This window comes from Capsaspora owczarzaki (assembly GCF_000151315.2).
Source record: "Capsaspora owczarzaki ATCC 30864 unplaced genomic scaffold supercont2.14, whole genome shotgun sequence".
In the NCBI taxonomy this organism is placed as follows: Eukaryota; class Filasterea; order Ministeriida; family Capsasporidae; genus Capsaspora; species Capsaspora owczarzaki.
Genome location: NW_011887305.1, coordinates 833,697 through 861,293, shown reverse-complemented (window position 1 = coordinate 861,293; position 27,597 = coordinate 833,697). Strand labels below are relative to the sequence as shown.

Below are 27,597 nucleotides of genomic sequence, written 5' to 3'. Positions count from 1 at the left end.
TTCTCCTGCCTGCTCGGCTTTTCTGGGTTCCGCGGACGTTGCCCGCTGGAGTGGCGGTCTATCTCTTTACAGTGATTTGCAGCACTTTCGCGGCGACGATGTGACTTTTGGCGTCTGGACTGCCGCGATGCAAGTCGATCGGCTCGAGTGGCCGTTCTTTGCAGATGCCAATGATCCGCTTCCATGATTCGCCTAACCCCATGTACTTTTTGAACTTCCTCGTCATTTGTTATCATTGTACCAGTATTTAAGATCGCTTTCCCGTCCTTTTTGTGTTTGGGTTCAGTTCTCGTATTGTACACACAATGAAGGTTGACGTTCGCGACCCGACCACAGCTGCAGTCGAGCAGTTCCTTGCCGACCTCAAGCGCCGGTAACCCAATCCTCCTCCATTACAATGCATCACGATGCGAGTTTTAGAGTTGAGCGTTGAGTAGTCGTCGTCGTTTGAGGTTGACCCTTGCCGTCCATCCATCCATGTGTCGTTTTGGCTGGAACAAGCTGAAACTCTTGCAGATCTCGTTTCTATTGTGGATTTGCTTTGCCTGGGAGGGTCACCCTCAAACCCCAGTCCGAACCCCCCCCCCCACTCACGCAGTCGTAGCAAACACTCACTCACACAATGCCGTTGTTGCGTTGTTGCGTTGTTGCTTGGCTGGCTTCGTTCAGGTCGATTCGTGGCTCGTATGAGATTGCGAGGCAGACGCTGCTGCTCGCTCGCACGACCGTCTCGCAGACACGCTGGACCACAGCAGCCGAAATCATGCTCAGGTAACTTGTTGAAGCGTATTGGCAAGAGCAAGAGTCCGGAGCGAAACGGGGACGGAGGGGATGCGGCAACCATGACGAAATCGTCTCCGTCCAATGCAACGCCCAGCCAAAAGCCAACATGCATGCTCACTTTGTTGTTGCACCTTTGGGGGGGGGGGAATTCAATGATGACAGATTGCGTGAGATTGGACAGCGTCTTGCTTTGGCTGCACCAAGTGGTAAGCAAGGGCGCAGTTGATCCAAATTCTCATTTGCTGCGTCTCAACGCTCAACCGCGGCTCACTCGCTCGTTTGGTCTGCAGAAACTACCATTGGCAATATCATTCGCCGTGTGCTGCACATCATCCGCGAGGAAGTCCATAACGGCGACAAGCCATTGGCCGACGGCACACCGCAGTTCCCGCCACAAACCATCATGCCGCTCGATGCGCAGCAACCAGCGTCGCCGAGCCCGCTTCGACAAGACTCGCTCGTTGGTTCTGGAGCAGGCACTGGCACGACAACCACTCCCGAGCCTCGTCCATCGGTCAGAGTTTTTTCTTCTTGTTTTTGTTTGTTTGTTCGTTTTGTTCTCTGTCGCTTCTTTGCAGTCTTGTTTTTGGTTTGTTTTTGATTCGATCGTTCTCTTCTCCTCGTGCTTTGAACATTCCTTGGGTGCAGGTTGTGACTGCTACCAATATGGCTCTGCTGGGCGATTTGCTTTCAAGCAACATGAACGATGACTACTCAAAGTAACAACCAGTTTTTCTAATGGGTTTCTTGTAATTTTCCCCGTTGCTCATTGTCAAAAACAAATACCCTCTTCCTTTTGGTGACGCACGTTTAGAGCCCGAGCAAATCTCAAGGGCGATGTCATCCAAGCCATCAACGAGCTGTTTGAGGAGCTTGAGGAGAGCGCCAGCAACATTTCCAAGCAGTCGCTGGAACACATTCACGTGCACGAAGTCATCATGACCATCGGCAAATCGAAGACTGTCGAAGACTTTTTGAAGGCGGCTGCACGGTGAGGCAGCTGTTCGATGTGGTATCTCGTTTTTGGTGAATTTTGGTTTAGGAAATTTTTTTTGGTCCTCACCAGCTCGTTGCATTTGTTTCGCGGTCATTACAGCAAGCGCAAGTTCCACGTTATTATTGCCGAGAGCCAGCCAGGATACCAGGGACAGGAGCTCGCGGCAAGCCTCGCAAAGGACGGCGTCCAAACAACGTTGATTACAGACTCGGCCATTTTCGCCATGATGTCTCGCGTGAATAAGGTCATTATCGGCACCCACAGCATCATGGCCGATGGTGGCTTGATGGCGCTCAACGGGTCCCACGCCCTCGCGCTTGCGGCCAAGCACCATTCTGTGCCGGTCATTGTTCTGTCCGCCATGTTCAAGCTTAGCCCCAAATTCCTCTGCTCTTACGACCAGAACACGTTCAACAACCTTGTTGCTCCGAGCGATGTGCTAAAGTTCAAAGAAGGTGAGTGTCGGCGGAGCTGAGCGAGCAAGGGGTTCAGGGAGATTGACCTGTTTTCCATGGTTGGTTGTTTGCGTCCTGTGCAGGAGATCTTGTTGGCAAGGTTCATGTGCACAACCCAGTGTTTGACTATGTGCCTCCGGAGTTGGTTACTCTTTTCATTTCCAACATGTAAGTCAGGCGAAAGGAGAGATGTTGGACAGTCCACTGCCTTTTTTTTTGTTTGTTTGTTTGTTTGGTTCTGTATCTCACGCGTTGACTTTGCTGTGTGTCTCTTGTGTCGTGATGATGCTGATGTTGATGATTTGAACAGTGGTGCCAATGCTCCCTCGTATGTTTATCGACTTCTCAGCGAGTGCTATCACACTGAAGATTATGACTTGTGATGTCGTCGTGTCCGTTATTTCGTTGTACAACATCAGCCAGTGACTGGGTTTTTTTTGCAAGTCTTAGTTCAAGAGCACGGAGCGTCGTGGTGTCCCCATCTTTGTTCAAATGCGCTGTGGCATTTGAGTCTGAGCATGACGGAAAGGCTCCATTTCTGAGCCTTGATTCTTTCCAGATTCGAACTCGGAATTCATTTTTTTCGTAGTCGGTGAGCAACAGCAGCGAGAGTAATGAACATGCATTGATTGTTAGACATAGCCAACATAAAGCGATTCAAACTGCACATCTTGGGCGGACTTGCTGGCTCGAACTTGAACCTGCCAACCTTCACGCATTTGTCGGATGACAGGATGGTTGGCTGGCAGGATTATCACAAGCTCGAGGTTCGAATCGACGACAGTCGGGTGCACAGCCCATTCGTACTGAACATCACCTTGTTCATCTTGGACAGTCAAATCGAAAACACAATCACCGGTGTTGTCAGGACGCTTGCGCCAGTCACGAAACACTTGAATTGCTTTCACACGGATTGAATTTCCTTGAGGCACAATGACTTTCAGAACGCGGTCGGGGGTATCGACATGAAACCATTCTCGTTTGGTATGCTGCACGCCTTGCCAGTAGTGCGCTTTGTCCATAATGAGCTCGGCAATCTCGGTTGGTAGTGCGGGCAGAGCTGCCGATTGATCCTCCACCGCTGGTTCGCTGGTCAGCAAGTGAAATACGTTGTGAAGGTCTTCAGCAGTTGACATTCGTGGAAAAAAGGAGAATGCAAGAGGGTTGATCTGCTTGTCGATCCTGCGCACGAACAAGCAAAGTGAATGAGCACTCAGCAGGGCGACTCCTTTGGTTGGAGCACAAATCGTTCGGACAAACAACGAACAAAAGTGTCTTCAGAATACGGTTGACATGACGCGCTTCATCAAACGCTTGAAGACCAGCATTGCCAATGCAATTTAAATGTACGCTGTCGTTTCAGGGGTGAGCAACGTATGGCAAATGAGCGAGACCAGCAAAGCATAGTGCGCAGCAACTTACTCGAGAAACGCCAGCCTCGTGTTCACTTTGAGTGCTTCAGCAATCTCCTGAGCGCCAGTGCTACCAATCTGATTCTCTTCCAGACTGTCCACATTTCCTCCATCATCCATCAGTGAACACTCCTAACACCTTCTACTTGATCACATGCACCGGCCAAAGTGAGATTCCTTACTGGAGTGCAGTCACCGCCGTGTTCGCTTTGAGTGCTTCAGCAATCGCATGTGCTCCAACATCGCCAATCTCATTGATGTCCAGACTGTCCATCCCTCGTTGAGCACTCCTAATACGTTTGACTTGACCACCCACTCACAAGCACTAGTAGATGCGAATGAACGTACTCGAGCCAAGACAGCGTCTTGTTCACTTTGAGTGCTTCAGCAATCGCGTGTGCTCCAACATCGCCAATCTGATTCTCTTGCAGACTGTCCATGTCCTCCGTCAGTGAGCACTCCTAATACCTTCTACTTGATCACATGCATCGGTCAAAGTGAGATGCCGTACTGGAGTGAAGTCACCGTCTCGTTCACTTTGAGTGTGTCAGCAATTGCTTGCGCTCCGGCACCGCCAATCTGATTATCAATCAAACTGTCCATCCCACCCTTTCCGTCGGTCAGCACTCCGAATACCTTCTACTTGATCACCTTCTCATAAGCATCAGTCAATAAGATTCAGGTTACCTGAGCGAAGACAGCGTCTTGTTCACTTTGAGTGCCTCGGCAATGATTTGCGCTCCAGCAACGCCAATCTGATTCAAGCCCAAACTATCCATCCCCTCCGTCAGCGAGCACTCGTTTTCCCTTCTACTTGATCACTTTCTCACATGTATCAATCGACAAAATTCAGCTTACTCGAGATAAGCCAGCCTCGTGTTCACTTTGAGAGCCTCAGCAATCGCTTGTGCTCCAGCTTCGCCAATCTGATTCTCATTCAAACTATCCATCCCCGCCGTCAGCGAGCACTCCGAATACCTTCTACTTGACCACCCACGCATAAGCACCAGTAGATGCGAATTGACTTACCTGAGCCAAAACAGCGTCTTGTTCACTTTGAGTGCTTCAGCAATCGCCAGAGCTCCAGCATCGCCAATCTGATTCTCACTCAGACTGTCCATCCCTTCCGTCAGCAAGCACTCCTAATCCCTTCTACTTGATCACCTTCTCACACGCATCAGTCAATAAGATTCAGCTTACTCGAGCGAAGTCGCCGTCGTGTTCACCTTAAGCGCCTCGGCAATGATTTGCGCTTCAGTATCGCCAATCTCAACACAACGCACTCTGTTCCCTTCATCTCGTCAGTCCACTCGTTTTCACATTGTCGCCATTAAACTCGAGCTTCCTCTTACTCGAGATAGTCCCTCGCATTCTTGACCTTGTCATACAACTCGCGCTGTCTCTCGGTCATATTCTGATAAGACAGCATTTTGGAAGATTTTTGAAATCAGCATAAGAGACTGCCAGTCAATCGAATCCAAAAGCAACTCGCTGTTTTACTTTGCAGATCCATGCTCGGCATTTTCGTGTCTCATCGTCGGTGAGTGAAAGCGAAAGGTGGTGAAATGGACATGCAGTTGGATTTTCGTGTGGAAACCACGCTCACCGATTCTCAGCGGACGCCCAACATTGAGATTTCGGATCAACACTGATCTTCTCCGTCTTTTTTTTGCTTTCTTTCTTTCGTTTTTGTTTTTTTTCATTTCTTGTTCCATTTCATTTCATTTCATTCATTTCTTCTTCGATACAATGTCAATGTTTGGATGGTAAACTCAAACAATCGGATTAGACTGCGACTTTGCCTTTGCATTGCATTATTTCTTATGTTTTTGTCTATTCAACTGAGGAAAAGTTCGCCAAAACGTCACTCTTTGCTTGTTTGTGCGATTGAAGCGCGAGATTGTGTATTTGCTCAAGCTGAGGAGCGGAAGGGCGAGGACAGGGGGAAGGGGCAGAGGGCAGAGAGAGGAGGCCGACTGGGAATGAATAGAAAAAAAAAAAAAGCTGCGCAATACATTCTCACTTTGACTATCAACTCTCAGCTCTCAACTCTCAACTCTGACTATCAATCTCATGCTCTGAATACTGCTGCTGAGGTAGGAGCCGGGGGGGGGGTCGGAGCAGACGAGTCGAAGCGGGGGAAGGGGACGCAGGGAACACCATCCACTTCACCCTTTGGCTTCTCCCCCCTTGTTTACATGGCATGGATTGCGTCTCATCTCACTCCGCGTCCTCGTTTTTTGTTTGCGCCACGTTGTCAGGAGGGGCAGACGGAAGCCCGCGGCGGAGGACAAGAAGGGCCAAGCTGCGTACTCGACCGAGACGATCGTCACTGGCGACCTGCAGTCCGTCGTCATGCTCCCGGACGGCGAAGACCTCAACGAATGGCTTGCTGTCAGCCGTGAGTCATTCGACTATTCAGAGTTGTGTGGACTGTCCGTTGTGGGAGGAGTTGTCGTCGTTCTGAGCTCAGTCTCAATCTCCAACCATTTGCCCTCACACGTCTACACTGACCATCCACTCCTTTTTGGCTTGAAAACTCAGTGTTGTCATTCTTTAACAACATCAACATGTACTATTCCGTCGTCTCGGAGCTATGCACAGCCCAAACATGCCCATCCATGACTGCAAAGTAAGTTTCCGCAATTTTGTTGCCTTGATTTTGCGCACCACCCCGTCATCAGGCTGCATGTGTCATTTGGACGATCAACAAGACGTAAAGTGTGTTGTGAAAGACACGCAAGTTTGCCATGACGCTCATTCATCGCTCTTTTTCACTTTGACAGCAAAACCGAGTACCAATGGACTGACGACCGAGGGCGACGGACAAAGGTGCCCGCTCCGCAGTATGTGGACATTGTCACAACCTACATTCAGAAGCAACTGACGGATGAGAACGTCTTCCCCACCAAGTTTGGTATGCATCGGCGTTTGTTGGTCTGTTTTGCTTGTATTTTTCTCCCATCACTCAACTCACCTACATCTGCCATCCACCACTTTGACCAGGCTCTCAATTCCCGAAAGACTTCCAAGCAATCGTTCGTAAAATCTTCAAGTTCCTCTTTCAAGTGCTCGCACACATCTATCACGCGCACTCGCACCAAGTCGTCGCGCTGGGACTCGAGGCGCACATTAACACGCTCTTGATTCACTTCATTCTGTTTGCCCAAAAGTTCAAGCTGCTTGAGGCCAGCGAGCTCGCCCCGCTGCAAGACTTGATCAAGCAGCTTGCCGTGTTTTAAACGGCAGCCAGCTTGAAGGTGGTCGCCATTTCTCCGACTGTTTGAGCAATGGCCCTTGTGCAAGGAGAGGTGCATGGTGGCTGTCAACTGTCCGGTTTTTTTTTTGTGTGTGGTAGTTTTGCGTTGCGTGTGGTTTTGCGAGTGTTTTGTGAAATAGTTTTCGTTCTACGTGCATGTAGAGTAGCCCAATCAAAAGAGTTTTTTGTTTCTACTTTGCATTTGGCATTCACACGGGAACATTGACGTTACAACAAGCTCGAAAAGACGGCTAACGCGCCATACAGCACAGCCCCCAGACACAGAGCCCAGAACGAACAGTCGTTGCGCTCTGGCAGTTGATTCTTGATCGTGTTCACCAAGATGGCACCCGCTAGAAAGCTGCGAATCAGCAGCACGGGCAACTCGGGCACCACAAGCAGAATTCCAATCAACCACCCCAGTAGAATCGCACTCAGGCCGAGGAATCGACCGTAACGCACATACAAGGTCCGGTGGTGCTCAATGAGCGTGGAATCGTTGACAATGTAGTGCACGAGCATGGCCACTCCGAATGCGTACAGCTCTGCCGTTCCATTCAACCGATAACGCTGGCAAGCAACGAGTTACTCAGTGAGAGATACAAGTACTTGAGCCACACACACACACACTCACACTCTGGACCCATGCTACACTCTCACCTGCGGAATGACAAGCCCGGTTAGAAAGCCAAACACGCAGAAGGTGGCCATGTGAAGGGCAAACACGCTTGTTTCGGTGCGGTCGTCTTCGAGCCGCGCGTACTTGGTCAAAGGAGGGGCTTGGTGCACCTCAATGGGATCGGTTGCGCTGGTGTGCTCCAAATGACGCAGGTGCATCGTGTTGAGCGTCTTCCACTGGGTATTGCTGAGCAACCGCTGTCGCCGGGTCGAGTTTTTGGCGCCACCATCGCCACCAAGCAACAGGTACTCGCCGCGATGGTGCGTTGCTGTATCCTCGTGCTCGTTGCTGTCGTCGTCGGAAAGGCTCGATGCGACAGGGGTGGCGGAGGTAGTCGCGACAGCAGTATTCGACCCGTGTTCTGGGCGCGGCATCTCTACTTGTGTTGTAGGAGCAAAGTAAAGCCCTCCCATGGATGTGCGAGACAGTCCCTCGACAGAGGGGGTCATTTCGAGATGGTTTGACGGCAAAGAGTTGAGAGTCACGTCGGGATCGCTGGTTGGCACGGCGCCGTAACTGCGCACCGAAGATCGACGTCGCGGGACGAGCTGGTTCCTTTCATCGCTGTCGGAAGTTGTCGGCTCAGCAGCTGTCGGCTCAGTTTGCATGAGATCGGTGGCGAGTTCTTGATCCGGAGTGCCATACGGAGTGAAATAGACAGAGCTCTGTTGCGATGCGGACGCAGACACCGCGCTGCCGGATTCTTGCGGCGGCGGATGAGCATCCGACCCTGCCACTGAAGACTGTGTTGTTGTTGTGCTAGTATTCGCATCGGGCAAATGGTGAGCTCTTTGCCAGGCAGAGGTCACTCGCGCAGTTCGCCTCAAGGTCTGCACTGCATGTTGCCAGCGGTATAACGCCCGCTTTTTGATGCGCCGCTCGCGAGATGCGTGCGCCAGTCGCTCTGCACCCTGGTAGACGAGCAGTCCGAGCAAGGCAAACACATAGACCTCCTGGTCGTTGGCAAACACAAAGTGGCCGATCGATTCAAAGCGCGCCTGTGCGCGGGAGATTTCCGGCAGACTGACCAGGAAGACATACGACAGGGTGATGCCGCCAAACAGCGACATGACGAGCTGTCGGGGAAGCTCCGTCAGCCGCTGCCAGAGGTAGCAACTGCAAACGTGTGCGAGGGCCAAAGCCAGCGCGACGGGGAAGGTAATCCCGATGGTGACAAGTTGGACTTTTGCGTCGTAAGCGCTCATCTTGTTTTTTGTTTGTTCTCTTCCCCCTTGGCGTGGTGCGCCCCCCAGCGATAGAGTTTAGAGTGAGTGTGTACAATTTACAGTCCAGGAGCGTCAAGGAATCCGCGAGGTTGGCTGCGCTTTGCGCCACGGCAACCGTGTTTGGCGTTCTTCTTTTTGTTGATGTTTTTTGGTCTTTTTCTGAAAATTGAAACAACACAATCGGTCAAAATTGACATGCACTCGCCTACACTTCTGGTCACCCTCTGCCGCTTCCCCTCTGTCAACACGCTGACATAAAAGCCATCCGGCTCACATGTCTCGGTGCTCGGGCCCGACGCGCATCACCCTTTATCGAGCGACGCAAACCAACCAAAGACCAAAAAAAAAAACCACCGAACCCAGGATCGGATCGCTCGTATTTCGCTTTTCCTACTTTAAGCCGCATTCTGATGTGTCGGTAACATGCGCATATGGACTTTTTGTACACTGCGACTTTGCTTTGGAAACAAAAACCACATCATTTTTCTGTCCATTTCTGACCTCAGTCTCTCTTTTGTTTTGTTGTTGTTTATTGCTTTTGTTGTGTTTGCTTGTCTATCTTCGCTTCCCGCTTCAACACAACCCCAGCTTTTGACACCATCTCGTGCAACAAACACTAAAAGCAACAATGCACCCGACTGCGGTATCGCCGGGAGGTCGGCGCACCACCACCATTCTTCGTCGAAGCCGCGTCACGGCAACATTAACGCTGGCATTGCTCGTCGTTCTTCTTGCGGCAGTGCACCCAGCCCTGGCCGCCTTCAACCTGTTTGGCCGCCGCCAGGAGGTCAAGGACATTCATACGCACAAGCCCGAGTCACCCTTCTTGGAGAAGTCCGCCAAGGTGGGCCACCAGACGGTCGAGAAGGTCAAGGACGTCGGCTACGAGGCCCGCAACGCCTTCCTCATGGCCAAGGATCGCTCTGCCAAGGCCAAAGTAACCATCGAGGAAGGCGCAGAGGAGCTCAAGGAAGGGGCCAAGCGGCGATGGGACTATGCGAAGGAGTCTGCCGAAGAGATTGCCGAGGCCTCACAGCACGGCTGGAAGAAGGCCAAGGCAAAGGCCAGCGACCTTTCCGAGGATGCGCAGGAGCGCTGGGAGGCTGCCAAGGACACGGCGGAGGACTACTTGGAAGACGTCAAGGAAGGCTGGGAGACGGTCAAGGACAAGGCCGAGGACATTACCGATGCCGCTCGCGAGAAACTCGGCGCAGCCAAGGAGACGGCCGAGAACGTGGCCGAGAACGTCAAGGATACTGCCGAACGTGGCTGGGACAAGGCCAAGGACACTGCCGAGGACATTTCTGACGGTCTTCGTCATCGCTGGGAGCAGGCCAAGGACAAGGCCGAAGACATCAAGGACTCTGCTGGTCAAGGCTTGCGCAAGGCGAAGGGCAAAGCGGAAGATGTCGCCGACAACGTCAAGGACAAGGCTGAAGACGTGGTCGATAGTGTCAAGGATAAGGCTGAAGGCGTCAAGGACTCTGCCAAGCGTGGCTGGAACCGTGCCAAGGGCAAGGCAGAGGACGTTGCCGACGATATTCAAGACAAGGCGGAAGACATCAAGGACTCGGCCGAGCGCGGCTGGAATCGAGCCAAGGGCAAGGCTGAAAATATTGCAGACAATGCCAAGGACACTGCCAAGCGTGGCTGGAACCGTGCCAAGGGCAAGGTGGAGGATGCTGCGGAAGACGTCAAGGACTCGGCCGAGCGCGGTTGGGGCAAGACCGTGACCAAGGCCAAGGATGTCGCCGACGACGTGTCCGAGGCTGTGGACGATGCCCAAGAGAGCTGGGACGAGACCAAGGAGGAGGCCCTGGGCGCTTGGGAGAGCGCCGTGCACCAAGCACGCCGAGCTTGGCGTGAAGCGACAGGCAACCTGGAAGACGCAAAGGGCAAGGGCAAGGACAAGTGGAATGACATCAAGGACGAGGCCAAGGACAAGTGGAACGACATCAAGGACGAGGCCGAGTCCAAGTGGGTGGACTCGCGCAAGCACCTGCGCGAAAAGTGGGACGAAACCACGGACAAGCTGCAAGACTCGCAGGGCGACCTGCCCGAGGATGATGTGCACAACATGGACGTTCGCCGGCACCTCCGTCCAAAGTGGGACGCGTCCACCAAGGCGTCGATTGAAACGCTGGACGACATTGCGGCCAAATCGTTCGATTCTCGACGACACCTCCGCGGCAGCTGGAACAATGACAATCTCCAGACCGACTCGGACGACTCCAAGATTGAGTGGAACCTGCCCAAGGAGTGGAAGGACACTCGCAAACACCTCCGCCACAACTGGGACAAGGTGACGCGCGAGTACGAGAAGGCGACCGGTCAAAGGCAAGGTTGGTTGAGCTGGATTGGCTCCAAGCTCGGCCTCGGCGACAAGGACAGTGCCATTCGTCGCGCGGGCTCCACTGCCTCGGAGTCCATTCAAGGCGCGGCCAGCTCGTTCGCTGAGAAGGCTCGCAAGGCCACGGAAGATCTGACGGCCGACGAGGTTTCGTTTGGCCCGGAAGGCAAGGGTTGGTTTAACTTGGACAATGCCAGCACGGTGGAATGGCTCAACTGGGTGCTGCTGTTGAGCTCTGGCGTGTTGGCCACGTTGGCCGTTGCTGCGACTGCCTACTACAATGGCTGGCTTCAATCGCCCTGGACTTCCGAGTACAGCGGTCGGGTGTTGCGTGTCAACGCCGTGCCCGTCCGTGGAGCTACCGCAACCCGCATCACCTCTCGCAAGACCCGCCGCACTTCTCGCGATCTGGGCGAGGAGCTAGAGGATGAAGGCACCCAAGTTACCGAGACATACGAGGCCGAGGAAGCGGTTGTGGCACCTCCGATTCACCCGTCCCCGCGCGCGACCAAGCACAACCTGCGCAGCAAGGACTTTACCTATGCCGAAGCTGTTGGCAACGATGTTGAGGACATTGACTCGGCCTTGGAGCACCAGCAAGAAAAGTTTGCCAAGGGTCACTACACACCAACGCGAGCCCGTCACGTCGATGCTGGCGGCCGCGAGGTGCGTGGACATTGAGCTATTGGTTCGGTGCTTGTATGTTTGTTTTGTGTTTGTAAAGGTGTAGAATGCAGTTTTTTGTTGGTTTTGTTTGAAACGTGCTGAACAATGCGTGCTTTTGGGCCAAAAAAAAAAATGAAAAGCGTTGTTCCAGAATGAAAATGTGCTAGTGCCTGATTTATTGCAACATTGAGGTGTGCAACCAACGTCCGAGCAACAGAAACAAGACATTGAAATAGCCAAGAACCTGCATCACGGGAAGAGCTCGCGCGAGTACAAGCCGCCAACAACGGGACGCGCTTGGAAGCCTTTCTGGGCAGAGGTCGTCGTTTCGTACCAGTCTGCAAAGCATGGCAAACAGAGCGTTCAACAGCAGATGATTGTTGGTGATCAATGGACAACGTTAACAGAGCGTTCAACAGCAGATGATTGTTGGTGATCAAAATGGACAACGTTATCGCACAAACCACAGCGTCCTTACCAGTAAACGGCACACGAGGGGTCGTGTTGTGCAAGAACAGATAAATCTTGTTGTAAATAGCGAGGAATTGATCGTTGGTGCCCATCGCAGCAATGTACGACTCCCAGTCCGTCTTGGTGAACGTGGCACGCGAATCCATCGGGATGCCATACGCCTTCATCTGCTTGGCATAGTAGGCTTCTTCGGTTTGCATGACACTGGCTGGGAACAGGCCGAGGTTGAGAATGCGATCATAGATCATGTTGTACTTGAACGACCAGCTCGATGGCTAATAAGGAGCAAACATTTAGAACAGATCTTGCCCCCCCCCCACACTACCGTCCAAATGACACACAAATCCGCAACAGCCAGTTGAGAGACTTACCAAGCCAAACTGCAGGTTGTAATGGTCGGTCGCGTTGGCAGCCGTCAGCCAGGTCTGAACGTAGTTTTGAGCGATGGCGAAATACTTGGCAGCACCGACATGGTCGTTGTTCAGGCCGAGAAGCAGACTGTATGCACCAATGCCCAAAATGCCCTTGACACTGAGATTGGTGTTGTTGGGGCTTGGGCCTTCGAAGTCATCCGTGCACAGCTCGTTGCCTGGGTACGGGAGGCTCGCCACCAAAAAGTCGGCCCAGGTCTGCAGAAGAGGCCAATAAGGCTGGAGGTAGTCCAGCGAGACGTTGCGCTGGGCAGCCGCGGCAATCATGAGCAGCAAGTTGCCAGACTCCTGCCATTGAAGACAAAAACACATCTCAAAAAAAATGAGGACGGACTCGCTCAAGTGCACGTTGACGAGATTCGATACGTTCACTTGCCTCGATGGGCATCTGTTCCTGTTGGCCAGGGGCAATGTTGCAAACGGGCCATGTGCCGAGGTGATGAGGTGCCTGCCAAAAGCCAAACAAAAAAACGACACAGAGTCAGTCAGATCAAGTCAGATCTAATACCACAAAGACAAAACAGCACTTTTTCTGTTCTGTGTTACCCAGGCCAGGTTGTAAGGAATGCTCGTCTCGTTGTTGCCGTACTTGAGGACGGGCAGCATCAGCTTGGTCACCAGAGTCGGGTTGAGAGCCAGGAAGAACGGGGCGGCAGGGAAGATGACATCGACGGTGCTGACGTCGCCATCGCTGCTAATCTCCTTCATGAACAGGAACACTTCCTTGGTGGCAGGGTCGATGGTGAACTTGGTGGCGCCGGTGGTTTGGCGGTACGCCAGCGCCAGCGAGGTCGTGTAGGCGTCCGAGCCGCGCTTGTCGAGCCACGCCAAGAGTTGCTGGTCGCGGGCCTGAATGTTGGCCGTGTAGGTCTGGTACTGGCGGTGCATGAGCTGGATGACGGTGGAAATGTCACCAATCGTGTAGGACCACAGCGGGGGCAGCAGGCGGCCAAAGTAGTTGATCGAGTAGACGTCGTCGTAGGACAGCGAGAGGAAACGCGAGACGACGCTGCCAGACGCCGGAACTGCGAGGCCAGTCCAGCGCAGCGCAAGAACAATCCAGTCCTGGTTGCAAGGGCGGGGTTGGTTGGTATCGACGGCAGGCAAGCTGCTGCCAGCGGCAAAGGCGTTGCGGGCAAGCGCGGATGAGGCAAGCGTGCTGGCGAGCTGGGGGTCCTTGGGCGCAGACAAGTAGGCAAAGCCCCAGTCGATCTTGACGCCGTCGCCAGTTTGTCCAAGAACTGCAGCCAAAACAGCGAGATAAGAGTTGGCAGCACACCTCAAACATGCCAATCATCATCGTGCAACGGATGCTTACTGTTCTGGGCCTGAGTACCAACACGAAGAATGACATCCGACGGCGCGTTGTTGAGCGAACCCCAGACAACAGAGTGGCTTGGGTCGGAGACGGCCAGCTCGGCAGTGTGATCAAAGTACAGGTCGACCGTGTGTGCGCGGCCATCAACGGAACGAACGGCAAAAGTGACATAGGTCAGGGGAATGGACATGGACTCTTCCTCGTCGACAAACGCGGGCGTTGCGAAAGTGACATCAAGGCGAACGCCGGCTTGCGTGAACGAGTAGACTGTCGACAGCGGGAAGACCTGCGAGGGGAAGCGAGGCGGCGAAATTCAAAAAAAGGTTGTTTGAGCTGTTGCAACTGAGCCGCCGACAATGCACCCGTCGTTGTGGACTGCAACTTTTTTTTGTCTATTACCTGAACGGAGGTCTGTTGCATGGCGGGAGCGTTGATGCCACCGCCCTGAGGTCCCAAAAAGCGGTATGCCGTGTTGTCGATGCGCAAGCCACCAGCGAGCGCCATGACCTGGCCACTGTTTCCAACAAGCAAGTCAGATATTCCCAGTGAGTATTTTTTTTCTGAGACAGTGTTTCAACTCTGCTAACCAACGCGGAGGAAAACCCACTCATCCCATTGTTTCACATTTTTCCCATCGGGTTTTCGCTCGCTGTGAGTTTCTTTTGATTGTCTCCATTTTGTTTTAAACTTTCCCCTCACTAGTTGCTTATTTACAGATTCTTGTTGTTGTTGTTGTTGTTGTTGATTGTTGTTCTTGCTTTGCTGTTGTTTGCCGACGGGTTCAATCAGCAGCCAATTCAGCACTTTGTTTGTTGTTTGTTTTGTTTTCGGTTTCGCTTTGGTTTCCATTCACAGCGCGATTCAAAGCATGACATGCACATGCATTTGCACTGCATCATGTTCGCAGTTGCATTTGATGACTCATGTGATCGAAGGGAGTGTGTGTGCGGTTTTAGCAATAAAAAAAAACCCGCGCTCTTTTTAAGGTTGATTCAAACAAACAGCGCGCAAGCCACCGAGCGAAAAATCCCACAGCCAGACAAGACAAGACAAGTCGCTGTTTCTGTTTCTGTTCTGCGCTTCTTTTTCATCTTCGTCTCGCGTTTTCATTCGCTCGTGTTTTGGCTTCAAAAAACAAGACCATCGTGAACTCGGTTCATAATCGATAATAATAAATGTGCCGTTATTGCGTTTTATGATTGTTTGGCTTTTTGGGCTTTTCGATGCTGAAATCAGCTGCGATTTGTTGAGCGACGGTTTTGAAAGATCAGCAAAACCAACAACCACTCATATTGAGATTGAGAGAGAGAGAGTGAGAGAGTGAGGGCGAGGTAGAGAGAGAACAAGGGAAACGAAACAACAACCCGCTCCGTTTTTCACCCGCGGGCTGATAGGCAAAACGTACGTCCAGTGGGTCGACCAGCCGTCAGTCAGGTTGTCGTAGGGCGACCAGATGGAAAAGTACGGGTCGACGACGGCGAGCGGCACCGACGGCGGACGAAAGCCCGGAATGAGCCCAGCGAGCGACGGACCCGCGGCAGACAGAACGAGACACGCCAGCAAGCCAACCAGAGCGCGCTGATGCATCATCACCAGGAAAAAGGAGAAATGAAAAAAAAAATGACTGAGATGATGCACAAAAGTGTAGGGAATCCAATCATACGGGCAGAGAGCAAAATCTGATGCGTTTCTGCATGATTTCGTGAACGCCAACATTACATACAGTAATCAATCGAAGGTTGTGGTGTTGAGCTGGCATTGTGTCGAAGCTCAATTGAACAATTTGACAATGTTCAGAAATACTGATAATGTCGGAATACGAGGAACGCGGTTGAAAGTTCAATCGAACGAAGGCCGCCGAGACCGGAGCCAAGACAACCATCACCACCGCCTCCTCCCCCTCCACGCCGTCGCAGCTTTTCTCCCCTTGTTAAAGTTCGGTCGGGTATGTCTTGTCAGTGGGGGGGACGGTTTTATTGCTGTTGGAAAACCTCGAAAACGATAAATCAAGGATCAGTCTGATTGTTCGGATTGGTTGCTTTGTTTCTCCAAGTGTCATGTCTAGCGCAGAGGCTCTACTCAACCTGCTGGCCAAGAGATGTCCGACCACTGCAGATGGGCACCAGCCTTGTTGGCACGCGTGTCATGCCAAGTTGGCGGAAATCGAGAAGAGCCAAGAAGCGCGTTCTTTGCGATCTTTCGTTCAGTCCGTTTTCCAAACTCAAATCTCAGACGAGCTCGAGCTGGTCACGCTGTCAGAACTGTTGAACAGCACCTCCCCCGGGCTTTGCTATGGCATAATGGTCCTACTCGCTCTGAGAGCCAGCTACACTCAGTTTATCCTTGAGCGCAGCCCTGAAAGGCTTTTGCCCGCCTATGGAATGGCCAAGACTTTTTGCGTCAGCTTTCAGCCGTGCTCTTGCGGCGAGGACAGACTTCCAAGCGCTCTGCGAGAGCCCTACGAGGTCATCCCGATTCTCTATGCTTGCCTGGAGAATGACACGGTCTGCAAGCAGAGAGAAGTTATCGACACTCTGAAACGGTTTGGGAGCGTCGTTCATCTACAAGCCGATTGCCCCCAGCTTGGTGAACTTGTCGAGAAGCTGCTGAAAATTGGCTCTCCAGAGGCGCTATGGGCTCGGTTCAATCTGGCTTTCAAGTCCCCGGCCGCGCTGCTTGTGCCTGTCGCCGAGCTACAACAGTTTGTGTCGGGCGATCCCACCGTGCTTCCGTCAATCATCACTCTTGGTCATCAGACCGCCGAGGCTTTCCAGCCAACATCTACTGCTGGGGTGCTCACGCCAGTCGATCAAAATCTGTCCCTGCCTGCCAGCGTTCACAATTGGACTGCGTTACATGTTCAGCAGTGGCTTTTCGAGGGCGGGTTTGGCCAGTTTACGACCGGTTTTGCTGACATTGACGGCGAACGTTTGTTGCAGCTCGATCGTGCTGACCTCGTGCTGCTCGCGCAGCCACATGCAAACACCAAAAGGTTTGTTCTGCTGCAGTTAGATGTTGATCGCCTCAAGCGTAAGCGTATTCCATGATGCATCTATGACCAGTCCAGCCGATGAGCTCACGACAGGTTTGATTGTAGGGGAACAAGCAACGCGGGACCGTACAGTGGTAGTTGTGCAACCGTTCAAGTTCACCATCAACAAGCCGCGGGGGCTTGTCCAGGGTCAGGCCACGCTGCGGGCCACCGCACGTTCGACTATCAAGGTGACCCTAGAAGTGCCACTAAACAAACCAGACTGTTTTCATGTGGTGGCCGATCTCTCGGGCAGCTTTGAGCTTCAAGGGAATGAAAGCGGGCTTTCCCGTCGCTGGATCATGGGCGGAGTTGACATCAACGATCCTCAAGCAATCCTCGCCGCGAAATCCGTTGCTTGTCACTTACAACCGTCCATCTCAGATGGATTGGGAGGTCCTGAACCCTTTGCGTGGCGCAAGACAGCGACTGAGAATTCGGTGCTGTGGAAGACGAACAACTTTTGCCCAAGCCATTCGTTTTCGCGTGCTGGCAGCATTTCAACGCTCACTTTAAATTGCTTGTACACACTCCCGAAAGTCGCCAATCCCGAAGCGCGAGTGGTCAATCTACGGATCATGTTCATTCAGCTGTTGCATGATGATGATGGCCACCGCTACCCCGTGTCCGCTGTCGAGCAGGCTCATCACGACGGCTTTGCACTTGCCATCAAACTGAGTGAACTTGGTCACCGGGATTTGCGTACTTCTCGTGTCGTGTCGGTCCAGGCGTGATTTGTTTTCTCTAGCTTGACGTGCAAAGTCGAGACATCAGCTCGGGACCTGTTACTCGCCGCTTCCAACAAGTTGTTATGGTTTTGTTTTTCTTCGTTGTGATGTTTTTCTGCAAATCCAATTTTACATTTTGTCTGCACCGAGCAACCGCGCCTTGTGTGGGGAAGACTGTCGTAGATCTATGTCGAGCAGATGTGTTTGAATCGAGATGGATCAGCCATTCCATTTTCATCGCCACTCTTCCTTTGTTTTACTTTTTTCACTGTTCCCCAAATGCTGAGCAGTCTGCGACCTTTTGCTTCTTCTGTCTTGGCGACGGCTCCACGCTTGAGCAAGTCAACGTCTGCGACAAAGACCCGCTCATTCGCAGCACTCGCCTTCCGCGGTGCCACCGCCACCCGCATCACCGTTCCTGTATGTCTCTTTGTCTATGACAGACCACTGCCTTGTGGGAATTGGGAAGTAAGAGTTATCGAGAATTTTATGTCTTGGTGCCCCCCTTTTTAGGAGTTGTTTTTGCCAACTTTTTTTTTTTTCGCCCTATGTCCACGCGCCGTTTGCTCCTGCGTGAATATGTGACTGTTCACTTGAGATTTACCACTGCAATCACATCATGCACGATGCCAAACGTTGTCCGAGTTCTAACTTGCCGTTTTCTATGAAATTACAATCAGCAGAACGGAACAGTTGTTGATCGCGCTTTCCAGCAGCGGACTTCAATGCCAATTGCTCGGCGTTCCCTGTCGGTCTTGACGCAAGGGCAAGCGAGAGCCGCGACAGAGAATGCTGCTGCGTCCACCTCCCATGCTAGCTCTGTGAGAGAGAATTGTGCCAGTTGTTGTGTGTGTACTGGAAAACTGACGAGTCATGCGCAAGCAGAGTGCTGTTCAAGCGAGTGCTGTTGAAATGAGTGCTACTCAAGCGAGCAACAACAGCGCCAACCAGGCAGCACCCCTGCCAGTCAGTTCCACTTGGTTTCCGAGGTAGATGGTGTGCTGCATCAAAGACTCACAATTTTTTGCTTTTCATAGGTCCCTGCTCATCTCAAAGCTGCTGATGAGCAGCAGCAGTACCTTGCTTTGAAACACCCGCTGCTCCAAGAGCTGTTCCGTAAGTTTAGTTTGACGAGGGCGGGTGTCTTGATGCGTTGCTGACCGACTCCTTTTGCATGGACACGACAGAGGTCGAGTGGAAGCTTCCCAGTCTTCGCAAGCATCTCCTCATGGCGCTGGCTACCAATCCGCCCTCCACGCAGAATGAAGTGGACGACCTTGTCTGCGAAATCCGCAAGTTCTCGTCCCAATCATCTGCTGGGGATGTGGCTAAAGCGCACGCTTCAAGCATGGCGAACAAGGACGAAACGCACATCGTCAAGAGAGCTCGCCTGGCTGTGGAGAGGCTTCTCGAGTCTATTAAAGCCTGGCTGCGAACTCTCGGTGAGTTGTTGTTTTTCGGATACTTTCACTAATCTTCCTGCATTTTGCTTTTGAAGTGGTGAAGCATTCTTGAATACACGATGTCACCCATAGTCCTCTTTCCAAACAAAACTTCAAAAGAAATAAGCCCCCATTGGAGTGGAGCCTTCAGTACGCCTCCGATGCCACATCGGCCTGTGTATTTCACCTATTTCACACATACAAATGCTGAAGCATCGCAAAGAGGTTCACAAAAAGAGCAATGCAAGAGCGAAAGGGGATGGTACTGCTGTCGACCAACATGGCTCAATTTTGTTGCGAATGCGCGCATTGAACTCTGGCGCGATGTCACTTCATTGTGAATTGCGCTTCGTCAGAAGAGCGCCTTGATGACTGCTTTGTGCGGTCGTACGGGATCGCTCCTTTTCCGTGACGCGGAATTCCCTGCGGTGCGAGAAGTTTCTCCACCATGGAGTTATCCCGAACTTCGCTGCTTCGAAGTTCAATCACAATTAGCTGAGACTTTTGTCAATGGTGCGAGTCATGTTCTTGGCAGATTCGACCCTCGCGCTTGGACGGTGGAAATCGGTTCACATCAACTTCGTGTTGGGTATTGCTTCGATTTGACTCTGCTCGACGTTCATGCACTCGACGCACCTCCCACTGTCTTGTGCACCGTTGGCACTGCGCTTGATCCTGCGGGCAACGTCGGCTGGATGGCGTGGGTATTACAGCGGCAAGCATCAGATGCAAGTTGAGCTTTCATTTGTCACTGTGTTTTCTCTGTTTCTCTGGGTTTGTTTTTCGAATAAATTGAAGGTTTCCTCGGATTTCAGGCGGTTTTACCGCCACCTTCGTTGTAATCAGCAAAATAGCCTTGAAAGAGCTTGAAAGAACAAGCTGAGACTTGGCATGTTTGACGATGACACTAGCTCATTGACACTCAAAAGAACCCAATCGTGCGTCATAGACTAACAGTTCTTTGTCTGACAACAACAGCAAGAAAACACAAGAAACAGCAACATCTCAAACAATCAGCTCAATCAAGCATTCATCTAAATGGTTAACCTTGGTCCCCCTCTCTTGCTTCGTTATGCAGACTCCACGACAACGGACAGGACGGACGTTGCAGATGGCCGTGGCTTGTCCTCGACAGCGGCGGGCGCGCTCCCGCTGGGTGAAAGACTTGAATCGGTGTCGTCCTCCTCCTGATCGACGTGAGGACTAACAAGCCGCGAGGTCGATGCGGTCTCCAGTTCGTGGAAGGCCTCGGGGTTGGCCAGAATGGTCTGGTTCAGGATGTGTGTGAATCCAGACAAGATGGTTTCGAGCTCGGACGTCTCTTGCCGTAGCCGCTCGACGCGTTTACCCGTGATGGTGGAGAATCGCACGCAGAGACGCAGGGCAGCGCCAAAGTCTGGAGGCACCGTCTGGTCCAAACCACTGCGCGAGCTAAGGTTGCTGACAGTGGTCGAGACGTACGATGCGGTGGTGCCCGACGCAAGGGCCTCTGCCTCGTCGACGAGCGTTTTAAGACCGGCGCGAACGAGATTTTGCTGGCGAACGCGCTTCGCCTTGGCCGTGCGGTACTCGGCGTACACCTCGTTCAGATTCGAGCCAATCATGGTCACAGGGAAGGCAATGACCAAGAGGCCGCAGAGCATGGTGATGGACGCGACAATCTTGCCGCCGGGCGTGACAGGAAACTGATCGCCATAGCCCACTGTGGTTATTGTCACAATGCACCACCAGAACGCCGCAGGAATGTTTTGGTAGGGCGTCTCGTACTGGTTGCCGTTGAAGCTACACGTCCACTGCTTGCTGACGTCGTCGACGGTGCAAACGGACGTTTCGGCATAGTACATGCACGAGCCAAACACAACCTGGGACATGACCACGAGAAGCAAGAGCAGCAGGATGCCTTCGCGAGATCGGGAAATGGCAATGATGACCAGGCGCAGCTGCTCGAGCTTGCTGGACATTTTGAACAGACGCATGACGCGGAACAAACGGAGAATACGGATGATGGTGGCGGCGCCGACCTGACTCTCGCCCACGGTCGCCGTCAGAATGATGTCGACAAAGTACGGCAGGATGGCGAGCAGGTCGATAATGTTCATCGGTTGCACGACAAACAGCAGCGTCCGCGGAGCTGTGACCAGGCGGCCAATGTAGTCAAAGCAAAAGCCGACAATGATGATTGTTTCAAGGGCAAACCAAGTGTCCTTCTGCTCCGAGTACTCGTTGAAGCTGAGCACTGTGCCCAGGCAGAACGTGAACGTCGACAGAATGATCAAGAAGAACATCAAGAGCTGGTAGTAGTACGCGTACAGCGAGTAGTTTGCGTCCGACAGGAACAGAAAGATCCGGCTTCGGAGCGACAAGTCTGCCAGCGATCGGCCTCGACCGCGGTGCTTTTTCGGCCGACCTTTCTTGGACTTTCGCTTTTGCCGCTTTGCTTTTGCCTCGTCAGAGAGGACGGTCGCGCTCGACATCCATGCGAGCCGTGGTTGTGATCCTTCAGCAGCATCATTGGCGGTAGCATTGGCGCCTTTTGCTCCTGGTTCTGAGCCCTGCTTGCCACCGCCGCCGTTGCCCGTCGGTTTTAGCTGCGACTGTGTTCGTGCCCTTGCAGCGAGTGGAGCTCCTGGTGGCGCAGCCTGGCTGCTGTCCCACTGTGCGGTTTCAGCTCCACCCACGCCCATTCCCGCAGCAGCAGCAGCAGCAGCAGCAGCAGAAGCAGCCGCGTCGTCCGCATGCCCATCACCCGCACCATCACCCGAGTGTTGTTGCTGTTGCTGCTTGTAGCCAGCTGTGTGGCCATGCAGTTGGTTGACGTGCATTGCGCCAGTCCTGGTCGTATACTGTTCTACGTCCTCGTTTTCTACGTCCCCGTCGCTGTCCCCATTCTCCTCGTCGTCGTCGCCATCCTCGTCGTCATCCTCGTCGTCATCGCCTGCCTTGTCAAAGTACATCTCCATGGCGCGGCTGGGCTGGTACGACAGATCACCGGTGCTGTCGCCGCGATTCAGCCGCGAAAAACTGCCGCTTCGCTCGCCAAATCCAAAGTTGGTCCCGTCGAGCGCCGCAGAGCCCATCGAGGTCGTGGGCGTCGACTGGCCTTCCATTGCGTGGTGTGCTACAGTCGCTGCACCTCCAGCGGCACGGCGCTGCGTCATCAGCACGAGCTCGGCCGGATTCACCATTCGTGGGAATACGGGACGTACAAAATCAAAAAAAATAAAAAATAAAAAAAATAAAAAATAAAAAATAAGGGGCTGTTTTTTTAAAAAGGTAGAATGGCCATGTCTTTCACTCCTCTTGCATCACCTGGCTCTGTATGTGTTCGCCCCTGCCCTGCAACCCCCCGCCCGAGGGAGTAGACCATGTTTCTATGCCACTCGGTGTATCGGACGGCGCGCCCGGTCCCACTGGCAGCGGCAGGGCCGCGAGCAGTGGGTGACAATCAGCGCGGCGGCGTCACAGCAGGTCCCTGACAGCGGGCTACCGTTCCACATCGAACAATTCATCTGATCATGTATCATAGACAATGTCTGGCAGGGGTAGGAGGAGCTGGGGGATGGGGGAGCGCATGCGTGTCGACCTCCTTTGCTCTTCGCTTGGTAGACCATGCTCGCTCACTTTCGCTTCCTCTCTCGCGCGGACAGTTGATTTTACCTACCTGTGACGATGGCAGCTCGGCGCGTTGGCGGCGGGGACGATAGCGCTGCGGACAAGGCGTATGTGTCGATCGCACCCCCAGCCCCGCTCATCAACCCTGGTCCGCAGCCAGGCTATGTCTCTCTGCAGATCAACGTCGAGTTTCCTTCGTCGTTCAAGTATTCGCCAATGGCTAACGCTCTGTCCAGCCAAGAACTTGGCGCACATCGTGTCAAGCAGCGGCGACGTGCTGAAGCTCTTGAGACCGGGCGCAACATCCTGTCGACTGTCAAGAACACCGTCGTCAATCAATGGCCGAGCGATCAAACGCTTTGGAACGAGATCCTTTCGGAGACGAAGGTCACCGACGATAATGACATGACGAAACGCGCGGATGCATTGCTGACGGATCTTGGACTACGATGGCAGCGGGCAACCCGCCCTGCCGACCGTCGACGCATCCTCTCAACCATTGCACCATTCTTCCAGCTCAAGCAGCTTCAACCACACTTCCCCGGCCTCGAATATCGCGCACTGACGGCCGCTCGAAAGCACGGCAAACACAATGGTCCTGGCGTCCCGGCGGCGCACGTCGTGATTCCCAGGAACAGTCGGGCCAGCGCACATGATGAGCGAATCCTCGCGTTTGCCATGGCGACCGGTACAGCATCCCCGACCGCGTGCACTGTCGACGGTCAGCCAGTCATCTACCTCAACATGACTCTCAATCAGATCTACAAGCGCTTCCTTGCCAAGTACCCTGGCGAAGGTACCAAGCCGATTGTCTCCCGGAGCAAGTTCTATGACGTGCTGCAGTCATCGGGCGTAACGTTCGGCGAGCGTAAAGTCAAGACCGGCCTTTGCGCGACCTGCAACCGTGGCGTGACGATTTTTCGCGAAATCCTTCCGCTCCTCATTCACCAGGCGAGCTCGGCTGGCGCCATTTCCTTGGAAATGGACGAGCGCCTCTGTGCTTTTGCCACGCTCGCTGAGGGTCATGCAAGGACTATAGCGAGCTCTGCTGGGAAGATGGAGCATCACCCGCACCCGCTACATTGCGAGCTCTTCGCCTTCGGCCTCTGTCACGAGGAGCACAATTGTTTTGTCGACGGTCACAGCTCTTGCCCCGAGTGTGCCCCACTGCATGAGCTGATTCTACAGCTCAATGGCGCTCTCTCGGGCCCGAACGCTGACCTCCTCAAACTGGCCTGCAACGACCTCGTCCTTGTGAATGCCCACCATTGGCGCGCGGCCGCTGCCAAGGCCGATTTCAACGAGGCCCTCGAGAATCTTTCGGAAGGTCGCCTGATGATCGTGGTGGATTTCAAGGTCCGTTTTTTTGCGAGCGATGTTGACCATGATACCTCATTTGCACGTGACTCACCAACCGCGCTAAAGATAGATGAAGGTGCTCCAGAGTTCTGCTCGAGAAGTGCAAGTTGACTTCTTTGGCAAGCATGGCTTTCCGTATCATGGTGCTGTGCTCCTCTGGATGCATCAGGGGGTGCGGCACATGCATATGCTTGATCACTGGAGCGATGTTAATCGGCAGGATTGGGTGTTTGTCGGCCATGCGCTTGAGGCCATCGCTGGCTTCACTCGGTCAATGATTCAACACAAGAGGATGCCGCCGTAAGTGCTTATGTGAGGCAGGTGATGGACGAGTGTGTGTGCGGTGATTTACTTGTGTTTTTTTCCGAGCGAGCAGAATCACATCGGCCGCGCTTTACAGCGACAACGGCGCTTCGTATTCCAACAGCGCTTTGCCTGTGTGGATTCAGCGCCGCTTCAAGTTACTGTCCGGGTTTCCGATCACAGATATTCACCACTTTGAGCCCGGCGAGGGTACGTTCATGTGCAGGTGTTTATTGACTGCTTCTCCGCTCATTGATTCCATAGGCAAGTCCTACTGTGACACGCACTTTGCAGCAATCACGCACGCGCGCATGCACTGGATCCGTAACGGGAACGACCTCATGACCGGGCTGGATGTGGAACAAGGTTCGTGCATGACGCAATCTCAAATGTGTGCCTGCGTTTCTGACTCTCTTACGACTCAGCCGCACAGAGTGTGACCAATACAACTGTCATGGGCATCAACTTCTCGCCCTCAGTTCTCAAGCACTACGGCAACAAGTCACCCGTGTCGCCAATCCCCGGTCTCGATGCGGCGATGCACATTGTCATCACCGACGCTGGCCTTGAAGCATACCGCATTCGCGATTACCGCTTGCTTGCCACATGGAACGCAACCGATCATCCCGACCCGTTTCTTCCCACGTTCGGCGCAAGCGTGAGCCGGGCTGGCATCGTCCTTTGGAGCGCCGATTCTGAAACTCACGAAGCGCTTCGTGCCGACCGCGACGCTGCCCTGGTCGACCACTGCGACTTTCACTCGCCGCCGTCGTCGATAATCAGCCACGAACCGCATACACCACCACACAACAGTCAGCAACAGCCAACCGCCCCTGGATCGCCTACGTTGCTTCGGGCGTTCACGCAAGCTACACCGCTGCATCGGAACTGTGTTTGTCCATCAGCATGCGGCGCAAAGTTCAGCTCGCCTGACGACTTGAGAGCGCACACACGGATGGCACATCGCTCTGCGAGCCCCACGACCATCGCCGCTGCCGCTTTTGCAGCCGCCGCCGACGCAGCCAAACCCCCTTCCGATGTCGAGGACGCGAACGAGGACGATGAGGATGACGAGGACGATGTCAACGACCACGACGAAGAGGATGACGAGGACGATGTCAACGACCACGACGAAGAGGATGACGAGGACGAGGACGAGGAGGATGAATATGACGACGACGACTCCGATGACGATGATCACAACCACGACGAGGAGGACAGCCGTCTGCGGGCTTCAATCTATCCCCGGGATGTCCCGTTGTACGCACAGGCCACGCTCCTCCAGTACACAGCTCGCACGGGTCGGTCATTATCCGTGCAGCGAAGTTGGACAGCGGAAGAACGGACAAGCTTGGCAGCGCGACTCGAAGTTACTCCGGGCTACGCGCTCATCACGGCCCCTCGCCGCCCGCGTCTCCCAACCGCGATGACGATTTTCTTGCGGCAGCGATTCGACGAGGGTATTGATGATCCCAACCGCCGGCACGACAACAGTGTGTACAAAGACTTTGTCCAGCGTTTTGGAGTCGTCCAGTCTGCGTTGCACTCTGTCACCCAGCAGCGCATCAAGTCGCTGTTTGTTTCCTGGGCGAATCGACGCGACTCTCAAGCTGTCAACAACCGCAGTCCAGCAGAAGTACTCTCACCATCAGCGGCAGCACCGCGAGGGCGCAAACGACGGCGTCAGAACGACGAGGATATCTTCTTCCGCGCTGACCCGCACAACGATCTCGATGAGGCAGCAGACAACGAGCACACGTCTCTGCCCTCGTTTGACGACGAGGGCGACTACGAACCCCAAGCAAGGTTTGTCTCAGTCTCTAGTTCGCAACGCCGAGTCCGAACTCGCAGCAGTCAACAATCTCCACCCCCAGACGATAGTGATTAATTGTGCGAAGAATAAAAGAGTTACATTTGGCGGCCTCAGGCCAAGGGGAGGTTGGGAGGTTGGGTGGTTGGTGAAAAAGTTGGTGTAGTAGCTGCGGGTGGCGGAATCGTCCCCTATTTCGGACCAATTATTGTTGGACAAGGTGAATCTGCAACAGAATGTAGCAGCGGCGCAGATCAGGGGGCCGGAAAATAGCACCAGCGAGTCAGTGAGCAAAACGACCGCGACACAACGGCTCCTTCACTCGCTCCCCTCTGCCGCCCAACGCACTTCCGGTGCGCCCCCGACCCTCGATCACACTGATGGCATGGTGTACACCCCACAGTCAGCGCCCCCAGCGACGGAAAGCGATGTAGGACATGTGCTGGATATGAACGACATATTTTGGGGGGTTCATTCTACCTTTTTAAAAAAACGACCCCATATTTTTTATTTTGCTCGCTGCTGCTCCGATATGACTCGAAACCCCCCCCCCCGCTCCCGGTGTTCATCAGACGTTCGGTACACCGTACCATGAATAAACATTCCGCGGGCGAGACAGAAGTCAACCCAGGTCCCCAGGGAGGGCGCAAAAGTGAAAAAAAGAGGGGGGGGGGTCGAAATTTAATGATCGAGATCGTATTCTTCACACGACAAGACATCAACAAACAAACAAACAAACAAACAGTCAATCAATTAAAAAAAATCGAACAACTAAACAAACAAACAAGCAAACACACATGCATTCAGTCACAGTGCATCTACTTGTTCACTCGCTTGCAGCTGCTTATGGCGTGGAGCCATCAGCGCCAAGCATCGGCGTGGCTGCCGCCTGCGCCGCCTTTTGCTCTTGGTCCTTGATGTACTCCATCGTACTCAGTCCGTCTACAATTGGAGGCCAAGTGAGAGAGAGAGAGTGAGAGAGAGAGAGTGAGAGAGAGAGAGAGAGAGAGAGAGAGAGAGAGAGAGAGAGAGAGAGAGAGAGAGAGAGAGAGAGAGAGAGAGAGAGAGAGAGAGAGAGAGAGAGAGAGAGAGAGAGAGAGAGAGAGAGAGAGAGAGAAAGAGAGGCTCACACTCACCAAACATGGGCCACATCAGAGGAGGAAAATATTTGCGGAAGTTGCTTCGGTCGACGAAAAACACATTCTTGGCGAGGGATTTAGTGGCAATGGAAACCCGCCCATCTGCAAAAACACTCAAGGCCAGTT

General features: G+C 53.3%; 10 protein-coding genes across 11 annotated transcripts; 6 read left to right on the top strand and 4 right to left on the bottom strand.

Moving 5' to 3' along the window:
* Positions 1 to 295: 295 nt before the first annotated feature.
* On the top strand, positions 296 to 2,730 carry CAOG_07736 (translation initiation factor eIF-2B). Its single transcript, XM_004343560.2, has 9 exons — positions 296 to 373; positions 670 to 771; positions 946 to 989; positions 1,074 to 1,297; positions 1,432 to 1,502; positions 1,598 to 1,774; positions 1,880 to 2,235; positions 2,319 to 2,403; positions 2,546 to 2,730. The coding sequence occupies exons 1-9, from the start codon at positions 306 to 308 to the stop codon at positions 2,616 to 2,618; spliced, it is 1,200 nt and encodes a 399-aa protein (XP_004343610.1). The 5' UTR covers positions 296 to 305; the 3' UTR covers positions 2,619 to 2,730.
* Positions 2,731 to 2,789: 59 nt separating this feature from the next.
* On the bottom strand, positions 2,790 to 5,099 carry CAOG_07735. Of its 2 annotated transcripts, XM_004343559.2 has the most exons (11): positions 5,000 to 5,099; positions 4,848 to 4,931; positions 4,677 to 4,760; positions 4,506 to 4,589; positions 4,335 to 4,418; positions 4,159 to 4,242; positions 3,996 to 4,079; positions 3,830 to 3,913; positions 3,658 to 3,741; positions 3,503 to 3,586; positions 2,792 to 3,417 (listed from the first exon to the last, which is right to left on the bottom strand). In XM_004343559.2, the coding sequence occupies exons 1-11, from the start codon at positions 5,074 to 5,076 to the stop codon at positions 2,868 to 2,870; spliced, it is 1,383 nt and encodes a 460-aa protein (XP_004343609.1). In that variant the 5' UTR covers positions 5,077 to 5,099; the 3' UTR covers positions 2,792 to 2,867. The 2 variants fall into 2 exon arrangements, with proteins under 2 accessions (XP_011270750.1, XP_004343609.1); XM_011272448.1 differs by having other exon boundaries at positions 2,790 to 3,586.
* A 266-nt stretch (positions 5,100 to 5,365) lies between these two features.
* On the top strand, positions 5,366 to 7,088 carry CAOG_07734 (HCCA2 protein). The gene is made up of 5 exons (XM_004343558.2): positions 5,366 to 5,413; positions 5,909 to 6,048; positions 6,192 to 6,279; positions 6,434 to 6,564; positions 6,654 to 7,088. The coding sequence occupies exons 1-5, from the start codon at positions 5,397 to 5,399 to the stop codon at positions 6,887 to 6,889; spliced, it is 612 nt and encodes a 203-aa protein (XP_004343608.2). The 5' UTR covers positions 5,366 to 5,396; the 3' UTR covers positions 6,890 to 7,088.
* CAOG_07733 (hypothetical protein) lies at positions 7,073 to 8,839 on the bottom strand. The gene is made up of 2 exons (XM_004343557.2): positions 7,567 to 8,839; positions 7,073 to 7,476 (listed from the first exon to the last, which is right to left on the bottom strand). Exons 1-2 carry the CDS (start codon positions 8,788 to 8,790, stop codon positions 7,135 to 7,137), a joined length of 1,566 nt encoding a protein of 521 aa, XP_004343607.1. The 5' UTR covers positions 8,791 to 8,839; the 3' UTR covers positions 7,073 to 7,134.
* A 600-nt stretch (positions 8,840 to 9,439) lies between these two features.
* CAOG_07732 (hypothetical protein) lies at positions 9,440 to 11,842 on the top strand (the record flags this gene model as incomplete). Its single annotated transcript, XM_004343556.1, has 2 exons — positions 9,440 to 9,467; positions 9,552 to 11,842. 2 exons carry the CDS (start codon positions 9,440 to 9,442, stop codon positions 11,840 to 11,842), a joined length of 2,319 nt encoding a protein of 772 aa, XP_004343606.1.
* A 130-nt stretch (positions 11,843 to 11,972) lies between these two features.
* Positions 11,973 to 15,658, bottom strand: CAOG_07731 (hypothetical protein). Its single transcript, XM_004343555.2, has 8 exons — positions 15,453 to 15,658; positions 14,447 to 14,561; positions 14,048 to 14,333; positions 13,276 to 13,970; positions 13,106 to 13,177; positions 12,670 to 13,017; positions 12,306 to 12,573; positions 11,973 to 12,165 (listed from the first exon to the last, which is right to left on the bottom strand). The coding sequence occupies exons 1-8, from the start codon at positions 15,635 to 15,637 to the stop codon at positions 12,077 to 12,079; spliced, it is 2,058 nt and encodes a 685-aa protein (XP_004343605.2). The 5' UTR covers positions 15,638 to 15,658; the 3' UTR covers positions 11,973 to 12,076.
* A 689-nt stretch (positions 15,659 to 16,347) lies between these two features.
* On the top strand, positions 16,348 to 17,812 carry CAOG_07730 (hypothetical protein; the record flags this gene model as incomplete). Its single annotated transcript, XM_004343554.1, has 2 exons — positions 16,348 to 17,077; positions 17,145 to 17,812. 2 exons carry the CDS (start codon positions 16,348 to 16,350, stop codon positions 17,810 to 17,812), a joined length of 1,398 nt encoding a protein of 465 aa, XP_004343604.1.
* A 273-nt stretch (positions 17,813 to 18,085) lies between these two features.
* CAOG_07729 (hypothetical protein) lies at positions 18,086 to 19,985 on the top strand (the record flags this gene model as incomplete). The annotated part of the gene is made up of 7 exons (XM_004343553.1): positions 18,086 to 18,226; positions 18,490 to 18,627; positions 18,692 to 18,772; positions 18,844 to 18,922; positions 18,994 to 19,248; positions 19,605 to 19,635; positions 19,784 to 19,985. The coding sequence occupies 7 exons, from the start codon at positions 18,086 to 18,088 to the stop codon at positions 19,983 to 19,985; spliced, it is 927 nt and encodes a 308-aa protein (XP_004343603.1).
* A 333-nt stretch (positions 19,986 to 20,318) lies between these two features.
* CAOG_07728 (shaker cognate l-PA) lies at positions 20,319 to 22,433 on the bottom strand (the record flags this gene model as incomplete). The annotated part of the gene is made up of 1 exon (XM_004343552.1): positions 20,319 to 22,433. One exon carries the CDS (start codon positions 22,431 to 22,433, stop codon positions 20,319 to 20,321), a length of 2,115 nt encoding a protein of 704 aa, XP_004343602.1.
* A 484-nt stretch (positions 22,434 to 22,917) lies between these two features.
* Positions 22,918 to 26,410, top strand: CAOG_09121 (hypothetical protein; the record flags this gene model as incomplete). Its single annotated transcript, XM_011272476.1, has 5 exons — positions 22,918 to 24,216; positions 24,290 to 24,519; positions 24,596 to 24,732; positions 24,787 to 24,888; positions 24,948 to 26,410. 5 exons carry the CDS (start codon positions 22,918 to 22,920, stop codon positions 26,408 to 26,410), a joined length of 3,231 nt encoding a protein of 1,076 aa, XP_011270778.1.
* Between the last annotated feature and the right edge of the window lie 1,187 nt (positions 26,411 to 27,597).